Source organism: Aulostomus chinensis, chromosome 8 (genome assembly GCF_037954235.1).
Source record: "Aulostomus chinensis isolate RoL2024-O1b breed Wild chromosome 8, RoL_Achi_v1.0, whole genome shotgun sequence".
Classification (NCBI taxonomy): Eukaryota; Metazoa; Chordata; class Actinopteri; order Syngnathiformes; family Aulostomidae; genus Aulostomus; species Aulostomus chinensis.
The window spans coordinates 25,249,767-25,268,345 of NC_141327.1; the positions used below are offsets into that span (position 1 = coordinate 25,249,767).

The 18,579-nt window shown below is 41.4% G+C and overlaps 2 protein-coding genes across 3 annotated transcripts in view; both read left to right on the top strand.

Moving 5' to 3' along the window:
* The first annotated feature begins 418 nt into the window (after positions 1–418).
* On the top strand, positions 419–15,755 carry mnd1 (meiotic nuclear divisions 1 homolog (S. cerevisiae)). The gene is made up of 8 exons (XM_086210251.1): positions 419–577; positions 1,425–1,490; positions 2,632–2,689; positions 4,711–4,859; positions 5,624–5,698; positions 5,836–5,950; positions 13,484–13,528; positions 14,619–15,755. Exons 1-8 carry the CDS (start codon positions 575–577, stop codon positions 14,723–14,725), a joined length of 618 nt encoding a protein of 205 aa, XP_086066377.1. The 5' UTR covers positions 419–574; the 3' UTR covers positions 14,726–15,755.
* A 1,628-nt stretch (positions 15,756–17,383) lies between these two features.
* The window catches only part of tmem131l (transmembrane 131 like), a 28,133-nt gene continuing 26,937 nt past the window's right edge, over positions 17,384–18,579 (top strand). The window contains exons 1-2 of one of the 2 annotated variants that reach the window (XM_086211931.1): positions 17,384–17,601; positions 18,324–18,397. In XM_086211931.1, coding sequence (XP_086068057.1) covers positions 17,478–17,601; positions 18,324–18,397 — 198 coding nt within the window. In that variant the 5' untranslated portion in view covers positions 17,384–17,477. The remainder of the gene's footprint in view (positions 17,602–18,323; positions 18,398–18,579) is intronic. The other variant, XM_086211930.1, reaches the window with a different exon arrangement.

Genomic DNA, 18,579 nt, shown 5'->3' on the forward strand with positions numbered 1-18,579 from the left:
AGCAGAGGGCGCCAGAAAATCTTCAGGAAGTCTGACGACAAACTCCTCCCACTTAGCGCAATGCTGCCTTCTGGTTCAGTCGGAAACTGGTCAAGCGTACCAAAACAGCGGCACATTTGACGGTATTCTGTAAATTTCAGGGCTACTATTCAATACAGAAGTGATACTATTAATTGATAACAGATATAATAATTAACAAGATGAAGCAATACACGCTAAATACGCTGAAATGAATTTCTGGGGCGCGTTTTTATGACATTCTAATAATATACACAAACCGTCTAACAGTCTATGTTACAAAAAAATACGAGCACGATTTTTTCTGTCAAAGACTAGAGCTGATTGAAACAATTTGATTAATTATTGGTGATTGTACAGTTCGTTCATACGGTGATAACTGGATTTACGAGGGTCTTGAACGCATCGTTACCCCTCGACGGACATACGCGGGAAATTCAGTGGTCAACGACGACAGCACTTGTGTTTCGGCTACAAACAGAAAAACGGCCCTTATTTACAAGATTTTACAAAACTTTAATGTTAGCCGGTGTTGTCAGGCTGTCTACCAAGCAAAATGGTAAGCTGCAGTTTTTGTTACAGTGCTATTGCGAGGATTGAGGTAACTTGAATACCTCTCATCTCAAATGTTGAGCTAGTTTTTAATGGTAACGTAACATACCACTGTCTTTTTTTCATCGACACTAAATGGCGAGCTTTGAGTGTGAAAAAAAAACATTTAGCTCGGTTGGACTCTGTAAATTTGAGGAATTAAATCAGAAACTGTATTTACTCTCTGTTCACATGTTTCACTCTTGAGCCAATGGTATCAGTTCTCTGCCGCAACACTTCCGGTTGTCGCTATCAAAGTTACCCATTCGTGACAAAGAAGATGCTAACCGGTTGTTAAGAAGTTGAACGTCATCAGATTTTGTGCATTTGTTATGAAAGCAAAGTTTTAACAAGAACAGCCTCCTGGCTCCCGTCCAAGACCCGGTAGATGTTACTCTTTTCTTTCCACCGGAAGTGAAAGTGTCACATTTTAGAACATCACTTCCGCTGGAAGAGGCTGTGAAGATGCTGAAGTTTGTGAGACTGAAATGTTATGACACATTTGTCCTACCATTTTATTACCTACTAAAGAGCTTACTGTTGAACGTACTTGTATATTTTTTTATTTTTACTTTTTTTTTTTTTTACTGTGTATTTACTATATATCAACAATTTACACTTATACATATTTATAAGAGGCCAATTTCTCTTACAGGTTATTTACACCGGTTTTCCTCAGGATAAGTGTAGTGATGCAAATATATGACATATCTATTTTTTTTTCTATGCTTTTATCTTTCTCCTGAATGTGAGCGACTGCCCCATTTGTCATGTTGTTTTTCCAAGCCTGACACATTTCAACCGTTGTGTTGCAGTCGAAGAAGAAAGGATTAAGTTTGGAGGAGAAGAGAAGCCGTATGATGGAGATTTTCTTTGAAACAGTAAGTTGCAGTTAGCCACGCTATGGTGCTATTCCCTGGACACAGACTTGGGCCCTCTGGCTCCGTCGGTACACATCTTGTTATTGTGATGATGTTTCTGCTCTCAGGCCTTTCTTTAGGATCAACAAGTCAAGATTGGCGATCATCAAACCGAGTGTGCAACACTGTTGACTTGGATCATTTCAACACCATCTAAAACAGATTAATGAGTTAATGCTTTCATTATTGATATTGCTGCCTTCCTTTTATGACGATGCACATTTAAAGACTACATACTCAACTCATCACACGGGTTGGTGCACTATTTTTAAAAAAAAAATTGCCAGAGTTGCTCTCAAGTAAGCGTCACTTCCTCACTCTCTTTCTCTCCCTACTCATACACATTGTGTGCACAAAATGAATCAACCACCAAAACACCGATTAGTTACTACAAACAAGAAATCCAAATTTTTGAAATACCCAGCCTGAATGTTTTATAATTTGAGATAATGTTGCGACAAAAGTAATTTTCCATCCATCGTCATCTTCCACTTATTCCTATTAAGGGTCGCGGGGGGGGGGGGGGGGGGGCTGGAGCCTATCCCAGCGTCAACGGGCGAGAGGCAGGGTTCACCCTGGACAGGTCACCAGTCAGAGAGACGAACAACCATTCACACTCACAGTCACACCTACAGTCAATTTAGAGTATCAATCAGCCTCGTCCTCTCTTGATGTCTTTGGACTGTGGGAGGAAGCTGGAGTACCAGAGAGAACCCACACAGGAACAGGGAGAACATGGAGACTCCACACAGAAAGATCCTGTGCTGGAGCTGGGGCTCAAACCCGGAACATTCTTGCTGTGAGACGACAGTGCTGACCACTGCACCACCGCGCAGCCCTAAAGTAATTTTGAGTTAGTAAAAATAAGAGAACATTGAATAGAAATTCTTAAAAAGGGCAGAATTGTTGGGTGTTTTTTTTTTTTTTTTTTTTTTAAATAAAGATGTCTAACAAGTGTCCAGTCATGCTGGTTGTTTTCATCCATGAGTGAAGTGAATCTTGTACGTTTACATGCTTAGTTGAATAATCACAAACATATTGTGGTGCTCTGATCAGTGATAGCTTTCCCTTTAAGCTGCTGCTCTGCTCTTTTATTTTCTAGAAAGACGTGTTTCAGCTGAAGGACATTGAGAGGATCGCCCCAAAGTCGAAGGGAATAAGTGAGTAAAGAAACTTCAGCTTCGGCTTGAAATGTTGGTCCTGCTCTTTTCATCCCTGTGGGAAAACTGCTGTCTCTCAGTAGCAGAGACTGTATGGATAAGAGATGTAATACTGGATTCAGTCTGCGTTCACCCTTGATAATTATTGATTAATATGAAGAAAACACCAATGAAATTATGTAGGATTTAGGTGCAGTAGGTGTTTGTCAATACTACTCAGCGCAACAGTTATAAAATGTTCAGTCCAGAGCCATTAGCTGTGACATGCCTGGCATCAAACTGAGTATGTGGTGCGTTCCAGCTGCGTAGTAAATGGATTTTGTGTGTTGTGAGGAACTAGATGAACAGGAATGTAAGTTAATGTCATGAGCTCAATGGACAACTGCCCCATAATGCATCTCTCTTCAGAAAACAAAAGAATACTTGACTCTTTTTAAGAAAAAGATTCTTGATGAATAACTGTTCTTTTTTTAACTACTTTAAAACATCAGTTCTTTGTAAAACCAGACATGAATTTAGGTTTTCTTCCTTTACCAGATGAATGTATGATCATATAAACTAAATAAGTACTCCACAACAGGGTGAGAACTCATTTTGTGATATAATAAACAGCTGGTTAGATTGTCAAGTAAAAATACACTCAAATTCCTGATCATTTTGAAGCACGTGCTTCTCAACTCTGACGTATAAACACAAACTGGCGTTGAAAAGTGTCCAAAACAAACTTGTGCAACATTGTTAGCTATGCAGTGTTTTTCTAAGATGCATAGTAATAAAAAAGGTACATCACTAAAACCGTTTGTGATGCAGCGCTGTTCAAAATAATAATTGTGTTTTGTTGTGATTATGCAATTGCAGCGGCTGATCTGGTTAATCGTGCAGCATCTCTCTTAATAGCAGCAGTTTGGTAGAAATGTAGCTAAATGACTAAATAGCAATTATTTTGTGTGATTAGATTATGTTGATTGCTTGGAAATGCACCGTCGGTCATCACGCACTCATGCACACTTGAAAAATTTCCATGGCAACCACCTGGAGAGATTTTAATAGTGCTGGGCGTGTATGAGCAGCACCACTCCTGTCAGGGACGGTAATCTCACACTGCAGATTACGGTTGCAAGTTTTTGTTTTGTTTTGGTTTTTATAAGAAAAGAAACATTCCCTCAGTGTAAACATGGAGCTCTACATAATTGTTCATGCGGGTATGGCGTTAAATGTGCACGACCCAGCTCAGGAACAGATCTGTGGTGTGTTTGGGTGGACTAAGGAGGGACTTGTTTTTAAAGTGGACATAACATTAATCCAGAGGACCTGGATCGTGTTGCTCCAAGCTGATTAAAAGCACATGTTTTTGACCCTTTACTTGGGCATGATGTGGTTACTGAGTGATGGGGGAAGGGGTGAAACAGCAGACCCTGGACATGTTTTCCTCTAGAAAGGGAGAGAAATTGAGAGAACGGGGGTCGAGGAGTGTTTTGAAGCAATGTGAAGAGGAAAGAGAACTGCTGTGATGTCGAGCTGAAGGAGAGATTGGTTAATAATCCTTACAGAATGCTCTTTTGTGACCCCCGTATTTATTTTTCGATGCTGTTCGGCAGATTCAGTTCAGCTCAGCCCCTTACACAGCAGATGAGCGCTTTCATTTTCACAGCGGTCCGGCGTGTGGGAGTATCACATTTCACCGCTGACACTGTTCAAGATGTAACTCTTGCTCTATTACATCCTCTCATGCAATGTTCTCTCAGATAAAACGGCTGCAGATGTGTGGGTTTGGTTTTGTGGACATTTGAGAAGCACTCTTTGCAAAATGAGGCGGAGAGCTGATTCTGAATCTGCAGAAGAATGCTGTATTATATTTTTTGCATGGAACACATATGTTATACTGCTTAATTGATGTGAAGCATGTACGCTCTCTCCACCACCGTGCCGTGTTGACCACAAAATCAAATGAAGAAGCCATAAATAGCACGAGCTCCGCAGGGAAGGCTGATGTGGAAGGTGTGCTCTCCTCTCTCTTGAAGCTCCCATGTCTGTGAAAGAAGTGCTGCAGAGTCTTGTGGATGACAACATGGTGGACTGTGAAAGAGTTGGTACATCCAACTACTACTGGGCTTTCCCCAGCAAGGCCTTACATGCTCGCAGCCACAAACTTGAGGAACTACAAAAACAGGTGACGGCGCTGGGCTAACCACAATGAACTCACATTTAGAAATGTGCAGATATTACTAAACACTAAGTAGTGCATGATATACTGCAACAGAAGAAACTAAAAATCCTGTATTTCAGTTGAGGAACAGTTCTCCCCCCACAATTCCTGCCTTCACGTATTTCTGGAATTTGCAGCGAAGCAGAGCTCAGCTCAGAAAATGTGGATTTAAAGTAATTAAAACACAGAGATAAAACACAAACAAGCTTCAAGTTCAAGTTTTAAACATGTCTGTTTAATTGCCGGCAGCTTGCAGGATTACTATTATTATTTTTTTGTGGAAAGACTGGATTTTCATATTTTGTCATCATTCAAAATAAACAGATTAGTTCAGAGATTTTTCTTGAAAAACAGACGGACAGATGGGGAAGATGATGCAGATGGTGTCGGTGGCGACTATTAAAGGGAACCAGATTTCAGAGACACAAGGGAAATGTTGTAAATCAACAATCTGTCACATAATAATGGCCATTTATAGTCCTGTCAAAAGTACCGGCGCATCTACATTTCAGGGCTGGAAACTAGAAAAAAAAAAAGGGGCTCCAAAATGTTCACTGGACACAATTAACAACACTATAATTAATGATTAATACCTGCAACTGATTCCGCTCTGGTGAGACATCAAAATGCATAAATGCAAAAAAGGAAAATTGATATGTTCTGCGTTTACCTTATGACCAGTTTGGTGTCTCAGCTGCCTAACGCCATACTGTTTTTATACTTCCAAGATTTCAGAAGCAAAACAGCGGAAAGTGTCTCTGCAAACGGCGATTGGGAAAGCGCAAGTAGGACGTCAAGATACGGTGAGAAAATGTTCTCCTGCCTGTCTCATCATAGGGAAATCCAGCATGTCTCTTTTCAAAATAAAACTTCAATAAAATGTCCAGTGTTGCCGTGCCGCATCAAGTCAATGATGGGCAAATGAACTGTTTGTCTGTAGAAAGAGAGGAGGTCTATGACGAAGGAGCTGCAGGCGCTGAGAGAGCAGCGAACTCAGCTGCAGGCCGAGGTGGAGAAGTACGGAGAGTGTGACCCAGAGGTTGTGGAGGCGATGAGTGAGTACAGACACAAATCCTGAAAAGGACGGGTTTAAGAGTATCACCATCGGTGAAGTGGTCAAATGTGATTCTATATCGCAGTGAATATTCAACTAAATCATGGAGCAAAACATCCAAATTGTATTTCACCCCCGTAAACTTACTTTCTTCGTCGACTGGGGACTTTTATACCACCACAAACAGCAGTGGAAGACAGTGTCTTAAGTGAAGGCGTTTTCTCACCAGAAGATTCAGATCAAAGTTTGCTTCTTGTCGTCTGCCAAGTGTCGGAATCACATTGTGGTTTAGTGAGCACACGAAAGAACCTTGCCTGACACACCTGCAGCCTCCTTCTCACCCATGTGGGTTCTCTACGTTTGACATGGACTCGTTTGGTGGGCGTTCATCTGACATCTGTGTGTTACTGATTCGGCGGACCCTTCCAGAACCCCATGTGCTACAGCAGCCTATTTGGACTTTTTTTCCAAGTTGCTTTTTATTCTTTTTCAAAGTCAAAGTTAAAGTCATTTTTAACGTCAGTTCAGCAGATTCAGGTTCACTTTATTGTCATTGTAACAAGTACAACGAAAAGTTAGGTGCAGGCTTTGCAGTGCAGAGAGAAAAAAAAAATAAAAACAATGTAACAAGCAGTTTACAATACACAGACTTACAAAGTCGAGGGAAAGGCATGTATGTAAACATGGTTTACTGAAGGTATAAATGGAGAGGTGGGTGCAAAAGCCATGTGAATTGCATCGACAGTGGATATTCTGCAGAGGTACTGACAGTTGCATGGCAGAGATATATTGCACGTACTTCATTAAGGAGCAATATGTACTGGACATACTGAGGACCGAAATTACGATTCCCTCAGACCCCAAATATCGTTGAACGGTGACTACAACGAGCCTCAACTGCCTGTAATTCTGACACATGTAAGCATGTGTTTGGTCCAGGTCAGCGGAAGCTTTCTCCTGTGTTTTCATAGGTGGGGTCAACAGGTGCTCCACACCAAACTTGATCACGCAAGACACCAGAGCTGATTTTCTGTGTCACCTTCCCAGAACGTCGTTTCTGGTAGAAGCCGCATTGACAAATCTCTACTAGTAGAAAGTCTGACGTCGTCAGACTGCCTGAAACCACTTCGATCAGATCGTGTGCCACAGAAATCGACAAGAAAGCCGTTGGGTACAGTTTTGGTGTGTCGGGTATTTTATCACAACTCTCACAAGTGTTTGTATAATTGCGATATGAGGTTGTGTCCTCAACACAAGTGGTGAAGCCAGTCAGCTTCCTATGAAGAGGTCGGGCGTGGTTTAGGTGTGACGACACCGGCACTGTTGGTTCTAAACAACAACGGAGGCATCGGTTCTCTTCTTGGATAGAAGAGCAAAGAACATCATGGAAGGCTTTTCTGCATGGAGCCGGTCAAACTTTTACGATCTAGTTTTGACTTCAATGTCAGTTTTTTTTGTGTGGAAATATTGCAAAAATCTATTTAAAAAAAAAAAAAGACTGATATAGACTCATGCCGATATTATTGTGTGTCCCATCACATGACTTACTACAAAGTTCTGTTCATTTCTGGTCACTGAGCGTATGTGAAATCGTTCGGTCTACTTTGGCAGCATTGGAAGTACAAATTTTGGAGGGGGGGCGGGGGTGCAAGTGTTGAGCTGCAGTTTGATCTCATACCTAGGGCTGCAACGATTACTCGAGCAACTCAAGTACCTTGAGTACAAAAAACGATCGAGGCAAATTCTTTACCTCGAGGCTTCATTTAACCTCACGTGACGATATTGTAACGAGAGAGAGAAAGCGCGCGTGTGTGAGCGAGACGGAGAGAGAGCGATGAGGTGTGCGTGTGTGTGTGTCACCCGGACACTGTGCGTGTGTGACTGACGGACACATCCAAGCGATGCCGGATGGGTTGTTTTGAACACCAACAAATTGATTTATTTGTTTAAAAACAAAAAAGTATATTTCGTTAGAGTACTCGATTACTCGAAGAAATAATCTCCAGAATACTCGATTCCAGAAATACTCATTAGTTGCAGCTCTACTCATACCTAACATCGTCTGATCAGCTGTTTTTGGTATTTACACGTTAAATTGTTTGAGTTCCCAACAGATGTGATTGACGTTAACTTATAACAAGCCAGGTGTTGACAACCGAAAGAGTTATTTGTACCGTTTCACATCCGGCACCTCATTGGATGAAGAGACTGTGACAAGAGTTGGGCAACATCCAAGCAGAGCATTTTATGGATTTGTGTATGACTTAGATGACCCGTAATAAATATTACAGCATTAAAAAAGAGAAAAAAAGTCTACTAAATTATTCAAGAGGAGCTGGATTATCTCCTCCCACGTGTATTCACAGTGTTTAAAACAAATCTTGGCAAGGTCAGATGGTGCTAAGAGATTTCTTGTTTTTGTTTTTTTTCAACTGTTCAGCGCATCGTCACATCAATAGAAGTAACAGCAGGAAAAAATCTCCAGCGGCAACCAGCGCTGCAGTTCACTTGGCCACCAGTCAAAATCACCTACTCATAGTGGAGGGGAATTTAAAAAAAAAACACACACACACACATCAGGTTGGGTGATGAAACATGTTCTACACCTTCAAATTCCCCCCATCTATCTGATCCCGTGGCTCTAAAAATAAGTGCGACTGCATCCACGTGCGTCAGCCTGTTGCTGAGCGCAAAGTCCGGGTCGGTTTCCCGTGGTTACAAACAAATGAGAGCGAGAGAGGAAGTGTAAACTGATCATTCAAAATTATTTCCAGATGCATTCTGGTGTCATGCTGAGCTGTCAGTTTGAAACCAAAGCTGCAGATCCTCTTCTGGTTTTCATCCTCTGATGATTTTTTTTTTTTTTTCATCTTTTGACCTCCGACCTCTCAGCTCAGAGGGTTGCTGGGTGCCATGACCACACCAGCTCGTGGAGACATCTTGCGCTGCTGTGTGTTTGCGTGCGTGCCGGCCTTTGGTATAAGTGAAGTGCGTTTGCTGATGCAGCCACGCAACACTTGTGATATCGTAAAAGCACCTCGTCTGTTTACCCTGACAAAGTTACGTCAGGCTCACACACACAGAACGCTGTCAGCGTCACTAAATAATCCTGACTGTTGGTGAACTGAATGACAAATGGGAAGGTTTTGAGTTCATTGTAAGTGAAAGGAATTTTACATCTCAGCATCGTGAAATTAAATCAAAGTCCTACATTCATTCAATGAAAAATGCATGAAGATGCTCAGTAATCTAGGTCATGGGTTTTAAAGTAACTCGCATGTAAGAGGCAGCCGGATGTGTTGTTTAGGGTGACTGTTCAGTATATTCAGTTTTATATAGGAGACTGTGTTTTGTTGCGTTTCTGTGTTAATTTTTGCAGAGGTAGAAAGTGCAGCCATGCTTTTAAAAAAAAAGGAGCGAGGAAACCCCAGTGTGAGTGAAGAAAATTTTCAGTTTTATTCTTTCAAGGGATTTATGCTGATGCCAATGCAAAATTGGAAATACTTCTTCACATTTTTGGTTTTGTTTTTTTTCTGTTCGGCTTTTATGAATTTTTTTTTTCCCACAAAATACACATTCACAAGTGCCTTGGTCTGATATTCTTTCAATGGTAATGTTTTCTGTTGGTCTAATATTTCTCCTGTACTAATGTCTTTACTAAAAATTAAGAAGATTGACACAAAATGCACTGTTAATTTTCACGGCCCCCAGAAAAGACAAATTTAGACTTTCCCCCCCCCCCCCCGTTCAGAGCCACCAGCAGGCGGAAATCTGAATAAAAAATGATAATAATTAAAAAATTGAATGTCTACCAGATAAATTTGAGCAAAATATACAGAAAATATTGGTTTATGACAAAATACCTGCATGAGTGTTGACATTGCCATCAGCCTGTGCTGAACTTTGTGCTAATCAGGTTGTTAGCAAGCCATCATGCTCAACTAGCATAGTTGGCGTGAGTTTTACGAGCATGTTTCAATGTCAGTCTGACTTTTTGCTCACAAGGGAAGTAAAAGAGCTGATATGGATCTTGTTTCACTGCAGCCTATCAAACGCACTGTAGCGGAGCCCGGACGCGTTGAACAACACCAATCATGGTATTAAACCCACATGAAAACGCCATGGCTGTCGTAGCTACAGGACTTCAGTCTCAGGAGAGTTTGTGTCAGCTGAATTAGCAACTGATAAGCCGTCTGTCTGTCTCCTCTGCCCCGACATGTTGAACCTGCATGACAGTCAGCGAAAGTCATTCAAGAAAATGCTGCGACACACCCAGATTCAATAGATAAACTTAATTAGTGAAGCTGCAAGCCTCCTCTTATCAGTGGCCTGTGCTTTATGTTCATATTTATTGCTGTCTGAACTTGCCTTCAGGTGAGCTTGTTCTCCTCCTGCTCAGGAGTTCTAACTACCAGGTACAGCTCGTGCTCACAGCTTTTGTCAGCCATAACTTGCTGTGTCGTCGGTGCATCCTGATACCTGTGTGCAGCTATGCGGAGAGTCATCGTGTTTATCTGCCGCTGAAGGGTCCGGACTGAACTTGCAGAATGGGCTCAGGCGTGTTCCTGCAAATGAGAGAGACGCGATACACAGACGCCCAGAGAGGACGGCCCAAGCTAACGTTTGCAGAGATTCTTTGGTGCTCAAACATGATGACACATTCTCAGTGGCACCGGGGTGTTTTCATATTTGGCAAATGATTTTAAAAGAAAAAAACACAACAACTGTGATGCCTATTTTTTGAGAATGTCTGCCAAACCCACGGAAACCAGGAAGATGTTTTGGTAACAGGTAACCACCAAATATTTAGACAAATCACACTGAAACCTACGTGTGTCCTGAATATTCAAGTGAATTTATGGATCTGATACATTACCAAAAAATACAAACAACTCAGTTATTAGAGTTTTTTTTTATATATATATTTGAACTTTGACTAAAAGTTGTTGTTTTTTTTAACAAAGATTGCCACACCCACTGATACCAGTAAGCTGCTGTGGGGAGAAAAAGGTGCAACACACACAGCCACCTTGCACAATGAGCATAGTGACAAAGACACAGATCCCAGGTCAAGAAGTCGAATTATTTAGCCACTTCTTTATGAACATTTCCCAGCCTCATCCCTGTTTTTGTATTTGGTTAAAATTGTATTTAAATGATAATAGCAAAGCCCAAACTGTTGATTTTCTTCTTCTCTCTCCTCTTTTCGTGGTGGGTCATATTTGGACTGGGACATGTTGTACTGTGGCATTGAGGTTTATTTTAAATGCAGATTTAGCTTTGGTTTATTGTCCTGATGAAAGTGGTGTAAAATGCCTGCTGTACTTTCATGGAGTCACAGATAACCCACTTCAAACCTCTTAGTCAAACACAGGGTACAAAATAGAGGAGTATCATGACGTCATCACCAAGATAGTACGATGATCGCGTGACAAATAACCTCTGATACCTCACGAAACCTTTTAACTGATCAAGAAAAAAACTCTCCTTTCAACGGGAAAAATACAGAAACCTTTTATTCATTTTCACCCTTTTAAGTAACTAAAACAAACTCTTTGAAGGACTTTTTTTTTTTTTAATCGCGAGCAACTTTTCAGTCATCGAAATAATTGGCAATTTCCACTGAAAGACTTGCTGTGATTGACTATTTGTTGCCGCTCTACTGTCTTGTGTATGATATTTGTTATGCTTCCTACCTCACAGTTTGATGAATAAACAGTGTGGTGGCTACCTGTAAACCTCCTTTAACCACCCTTGCAGGACGTAACTTTTCCGCACTCGCGCTCTCCAAAAGGCGATTTCAATTAAAAGAAGGCAAGGCGAATGTAAAGTTAAACAAAAAAAAAAAAGACGATTTATTCCAAGGCAAAAATCCACAATACAAAATAAAAACCGTTCCAAAAGCTATCTTTTTTGTTATGCCTTTCTAGCTGCAGTCAGAAAATTGATTGCTCCCCGTCCTGCTCAGTAAACCCCCCCCCCTTTTTTTTTTTTTTTTTTTTGGCGCACATGCCCTTAATCCACATTTTACGTCAAAAACAACACTTTACGACAGAAGAATAAATTTCCGTTAAGAAGACGAACTAATGGAGCAAGATAGTTATCTGAACTACTAAATCATAAAAGGCAAATACATTACGTACACACAATAAAATATTCTCCAAATTAATACAAAATATAACAAAGCCAATTTTCTCTACGGCTCTAACAAACAGATTATCGCCGTTGAATGAATTAGTGCAGGCATGTACAAACCTCAAGTCGAAAACCGGAAGGGCCATAAAAGTTGGCCGATGTCGCTGCTGGTGGGTGAAGTGTTTGCCACTTACGCGTCTCATAATAGCGCCTTCATTTGTCATCCAGATTTCTGGCCGTAATATATATCTGCAGTAAAATCTATGAGTCAGGAGTTATTCAATCCCTCCCACTGGAGGCAGCTTTGTGAATATCCGTTAGTTTCTTTGTGTCATTATTGATAAATGTTGAAATTCAGTAAGATGGTGGCGCAGAGAGCTTCTCGTCACCCTGGTGCAGCTTTTTGTGACAGCCTCACTGGATTTTATTATGAATATTGACAATGATCAAGCCCTTGCGGATGGATCAGCTTGCTCCGCTGATTTTCAGGAAGAACAAATAAGGGAACAATCCTCCAAACCAGATTCTGGCCTAAAATAACTCCTATTCATTAGACTTTAGGATGCTGTAAGCCCCAGCACAGCACAGCAGAGCAGTCAGTCGCTGCAGATACGAAGAGATCCAAATAAAAAAAAAGAGTTATTTTTAAATTCCACGATAAAGATGCAGCAGTTATTGTGGGTGCGAAGGAGCGACTTAATGATGGTACCTGCTGTTGCTTTAGTGTTCAGTTTTATGAGTCGCTAAATATGTCGCTGAGCTATCCAGTCAGAGTGCATTGTTCAGCTTCATCTCAGGTTTTTAAAAGGGCTATTTTGAGCTGCAGTTGCAAGGGAGGTGTAGGCTGAACCCTTGAATGTAACACTAAACCACCTCACACTGCCTACAGTAGCATGTGGCTTTACCTATTCAACCACCACCTCAGAGCTCTGGTTTTTCTACTGTTTATATTTGTGATTGCGTAGCGGACCTCTGTTAGCTGGCAGAAACTATTCTAAATACAGAAGAGTGTAAACTGGGCTTTCACATTCAGCATTTATCTGCTGGGTCATCACACACATAATGCAGCATTCCGTCATAAAGTGCGTCTCAGACTTCAAAACAGGCTTTACGGCAGCCGTTTCTCGCACTAACATGGACGATGAGTCTGATTTGAAAAGTCCGCCACACGAGACATTTTGGCTGATCTAAAAACTTGTCGCAATGAACTTTGTGTGGCATCTTAATTCGATTTTTTTTTTTTTCTTCCCATGAGCGACTGCGACACAACTACCCGGAATAGGTTTTGCTCTGACGTTACTGAGCTCATAAAATGAAACGTAAAGTATGGAAACCTGAATCTTTAATTCATTGAGCACATCATGTATAAACAATACTGATCAGAAATTTTGTTTTGCAGGAAAATCAAATGTCATCGCTAAAGAAGCTGTTTCCAGGTGGACGGGTGAGTCATATTTATTAGTGTGAATTGAACAATATTGAAAGTTCCCTCCGAGTATTTGACATTAAATATCTAAGTGTGGCTGATGTTCTTCAAATAATTGCTCCTTTAAACCATTTGAATCCTGTAAGGCCATTTTGTGCCAAGCATGTTCGCTCCGAGCTGTAACCATGGAGACGGCTGGCCTTTGGGGATCGGGATAACCAGCGAGGCTTTTGGTGTTTTGACTCTTTAGGTTGAATTTGCCTGTAACAGCTTGATCAACTCCAAGTGTCTTTTTTTTTTTCTTCTTCTTCTTTTTTACACCCATTTTGAGGAACTATTCTTGTGGTCCAAGGTCTTATCACTCAATCACCTTCCTTTTTTAGGCCTTAAAATGTGATCATGATAACATGACTTTCCGGAAGTTGTATCAGTTTTCTTTGAAAATTGTCTTTGAGGAAAAACTAAAATGGTAAATTGGATAAAATGCACAAAACTAAAACCTGCAGAAACCCTGTCACTGCACAGCCACCGGCATCGATTTGGCTGTTTTATTTTAAGATAGGGTTGTTATTGTTTTTTTTTTAACTTTCTTTCTTTCTATTATCATTACAAAACTTAAAACTTGCAGTCCTGCTACAGAGCTGGTGTATTCATGCAGCATCAGTCTGGTCTGTGAGAGTTGGGTGATGATTCTGACATGCTATTATACATTACAGGTCACTTTAACAATGGCTTGATTCCATTTACTGCCTCAGCAGATGAACAAATGATCGAATTCCACCTGCGTATGACCCCGTTTGTCAAATCAAAATATCTGCTGTGAAAATAATTTATTGCCCAAATGATTTCCAGGTGTTATTTCCTACTGGGAAATCTTCCCTGCGCAAAGGAAGTGAGAATCAACGTCTCGAGTCCAAATATCTCAGCTTTCACCAGAACTGCAGCGAGAAAAGTGCTTCAGAGCAATTAAGTGGTTTGTTCTTGGACTGGAGGAAGACGCTCGAGTCCAAGAATATTCTCATAATCCCAGACTGGCTCTGTTATATTACCGTATAAGCCTGCGGGTAAATTCACTTAATTAAGCGCATATTTTGATTTGTGTTTTCAGACAATGTTTTTTCCATAAAGTCGTGGACAAAGAAGAAGTTTTCCTTTGATGACAGCCACATTAATAAAGCCTTTGGGATCCCCGAGGACTTTGACTACATGGACTGACTATTAAGAGTTCCTTGTCACCGCTGACAATCTATGAAACAACAGTTGAAGCTGGAGGCTGAGATACCGCCTGCAGTTTCAGTTCCAGTCTCTGTTCTGTGAATTAGTTTCATTTCAAGCTTGGAGTGAACTTTAAATAAGGAAGGATATTAGCACTGTGGCAGATGGACCTTATCAGCAGATATGTTGTTTTAGTGCAACCAGAGAAGAGCAGCAGCAGCAGCCATTAGCGGCTGCGAGGGGTGAGGGAGTTCTCTGATAAATACGACTTAGCAGCCTGACTTTTGGGACACCTGTTAGCATGAAAACTGAGAGCTCCAAGTTGATGATGGAAAGGAATCGACAGTTAACAAGTCTGTGTGGCCAATGATGTAATTTATATGGTTTAAACAGATGATTTGGAGTTTAATTCTTGTAGGTTTGTTTGGTTCTTTTTTTCCTACCTTGGGACCGAGAGAGCATGATTAAATTTGCAATCTGTAGGATATCGTATGTCTGCAGTGCTGTAAATATTTAAAGTACATTTACGATGCAGGATCCCCCCCCCCACCCCCCCACCTTTTGTTTCTTCCAAGTGTTTACATTTTACATGGGTTTCTGCAGCTGTACTCATTCTAAACTTTGGTGCAAAGTGTCCAGATATCTTTATACCAGGCCTATTGATTCTTAAGAGTTTTCCAATGTTGTGAAATATGTCACAAACCCGTGCAGGCTTTCTGGAACTGCTGTCATGACATGTCAGAATGACTTGCCTTGACTTTCCTTCCTTCCCTCCTGGAAAACAAGATGCAAAACGGGTACTTGTGTGTTTTTTTTGTCAAGTCTCCGTTAACGTTCCTGACAGGAACAAAGGCTCTGGGTTCCTTCGTTCAGTTTTAAATGTAAAAATATAAAAATTCACAAACGTATTCGAATAAATGAATAGTATTAGAAGTTACTGTTGTATGTTGATTTTTTTTTTTCTGTTTTGTTGCGAAATCTTTTTTTTTAATGTTTGTAATACGGAGAAAATGTTGTGTGACTAATCTGGCATACCTACTAAGACAAAACCAAAAAAAAAACCCCAACAAAAATCAACAAACACTTGGCTGCACTTTTTGCTCTGTGGAACTGACACACCCACAACCTGCATGTGTGTTCATGTGTGTACCTGCCCAACCTGTCCCAACTATGACACACGAGTCCTGCGTGCTGAAAGAGGAGGTAAAGCCTCCTGGAAGGGCGCTTGTTTAAACTCACGGTTACTAACCAGGCGATTACTAGTAGTTGCATCGTCCGACATGTCGTCACAAAACAGTTTCTGTGAGTGTTTCATTGGGATGAATACACGGGTTTACTTCGCCTCTCAGCAGTTTCAGAGATCAAGGACGTATACAGCTTATTTACATGAGTCAACACATTGATACAGCCAGTAAAAAAAACAAAACAAAACCCACTCCATTCCAAGTCATGGTCCTGATTTTGAAACCCTAACTAGTTGTAACCAAAGAAGACTGAAAGATTCAGATGTGGCTCGATAGATGAAGCTGTGGGGCTTTGATGGGATTCACAGGGGAGGAAAATCTCTGCAAAACAATTTTGTATTCCCTCTTTTTGTAAAGATAATTTGATCTCTTTAGGCCTCAAAAGGCAACATTCTCAAAAGTTAAGTCAGGAAATACGCCCCGACTCCAGGGTTCTTTTCTCTAAATCCCCAGCTCATTTATATTTTATTATTTATCTTCTGCAAATCAATGCGTAAAAGATTACAAATACGGCTCTTATATAGAATTAGCGGGGTATAAAATTCAGTTTAGTGCAAAATTGCATGTAAAAATACCTTAAAAACATGACTATATGCACATCTGTTATTAGTGGTCAAGTAAGTTTTCGTTCTTCTTCAACTAATAAATAAAACATATATATACTTGGAGCAATGAGGGATTATTATGACTGACATATAATGCGTAAACTATATTTTACTGTTGAGTTGGGGCTAACTAACTAACTATATACTATGCGGGTAATGTAATCTGTGCATGATAGTTCAACAGCTGAAGCTTTATATTAGGGCTGCCCAAAGCAGGGCCCAGGGGTCTACTTTGACCTGCCATGTGTAAAATGTTAGAGTAATAATAGCAACCGGCATAATAATAGTGAATTGAATCATTAAAGGAAGTATGTAGTGCTGTTTTCAGTGTGGTGGTTCGCTCTTAACTGTATTACCATCTTCTGATCAGCCGGCGCAGTGACACTTGGTGCAGGTTGTCAGTTTGGAGGGAGGCAAGATGGAGAGGAGGGGATGAGGAGGAGGAGACGGTGGTACCCAAAACCATTTAACACCAAGATGTGTTTGTTGCTCCTCTAAGGTAAAAATGTTCAGTCACCCCTGCTTTATATGCAAAATCTCAATGCATGAGGTGACCAGTAGCTATAAATATGATGGGGAAAAAATTCCTCTGAAGTGCAGAAATGGAAACGCCCGAATGTGTGTTGGTTAGCGGGAACTGAGCCTGTAATGTGCTTTCTGTTTGCATGATGCTTTTTTTGTGTGACATTAACTGAGCTCACCTCCTGCAGCAGAGTCTCCACCAGCAGCCTTGTTGCCCCTGTGTGTGTGTGTGTGTGTGTGTGTGTGTGTGTGTGTGTGTGTGTGTGGCAGGCAGGCAGGCAGGCAGGCAGGAGGGGAGGGAGCCGCTTTTGCTTGCTGGTGCTGGTGAGGCAAAGACCAACGCAGCGGAACACAAGGCAGGCTGCAAGCCGAGAGTGCAGCATGGCGGGGCTACAGGACTTCCAGCAAAGCAGCCACTGTCACAGGAAAACATGGATCAATATACTACTAGGAATACTCCAGTTACTGTTACCTTGCGTCCAGCACGGAGGGGCTCAGCGACAAGGTTTGTACTCACCTTCATGTCGGAGGCGACCCAAGCAAAATGAACGTTAAGTTAGCTAGTTGTTAATGCGACTTGACAGCACGCATGGAAAATGCGTGGCGTGTAATTTGAACACCTTGTTAAAGGAAAAACAAACAAAAAACGGCGATTTTTATTTCATTTGCAAACACTGGCTTAACCACTGCTTTCATTTTTTTTCCTGCTCAGACTCAGACAGGGTTAAGGCGAGTGTTGTTGCCCTGCTAGTTCATGCTAGCTCCCTGTCCAGTTTGGTCAAACAGCGACAACTTGTTCGGGCAACGAATTGAGATGATTTCCGGCCTCGCAGGATTATTGTCGTCCCTACGATAAATCGACGTCGTGTAACGAAGTGCCAGCACACCGTTAAATTGTCGAGGGCACCGCAGTAGCAGGAGAGATGTGTTCTCCAAGTTCGTTAGCCGCCGAGCTAGCCTTCCTGCTAATTTGGCAGCTAGCGAGCCTTTGTCAGCCACCGATGCGAAGTCGTTTCCTCACTAATGGCAAAAAAAAAACCACTGTCCACGTTGTTTTGGTTAATTGATTTGCAGTGAGCTGGTTTAATTACAAAGGCCGGTAGTTTTCTTAGTTTATTATTATGTACTGCTTAAATCTTAGGTCAATTCCATTTGCTGTCTTTTCCATGCTGCCCTATTTCCAACCCAACACCTCACTGTTGATTTATTTTCTTGCTCCCACAAAAGCTCTGAGTCAGATGTCCACCAGCGTGGTCGAAGTCTGGCAGCCAGAGGATGCAGAGCCACTAGTCCCACTTCAGGTAATCAGCATTATGCGAGCAAAACAGTGAACGACGCTTCCAGACACGTGTGTGTGTGTGTGTGTGTGTGTGTGTGCGCGCGCGCATTCCCATTGTGTTTGACTCGAGTTTGCAGCACTGCACGTTTACTCGTTTGTGCAGGGAAATGCCACTAAGTTTTGACTCTGGGATCAATAGCTGCG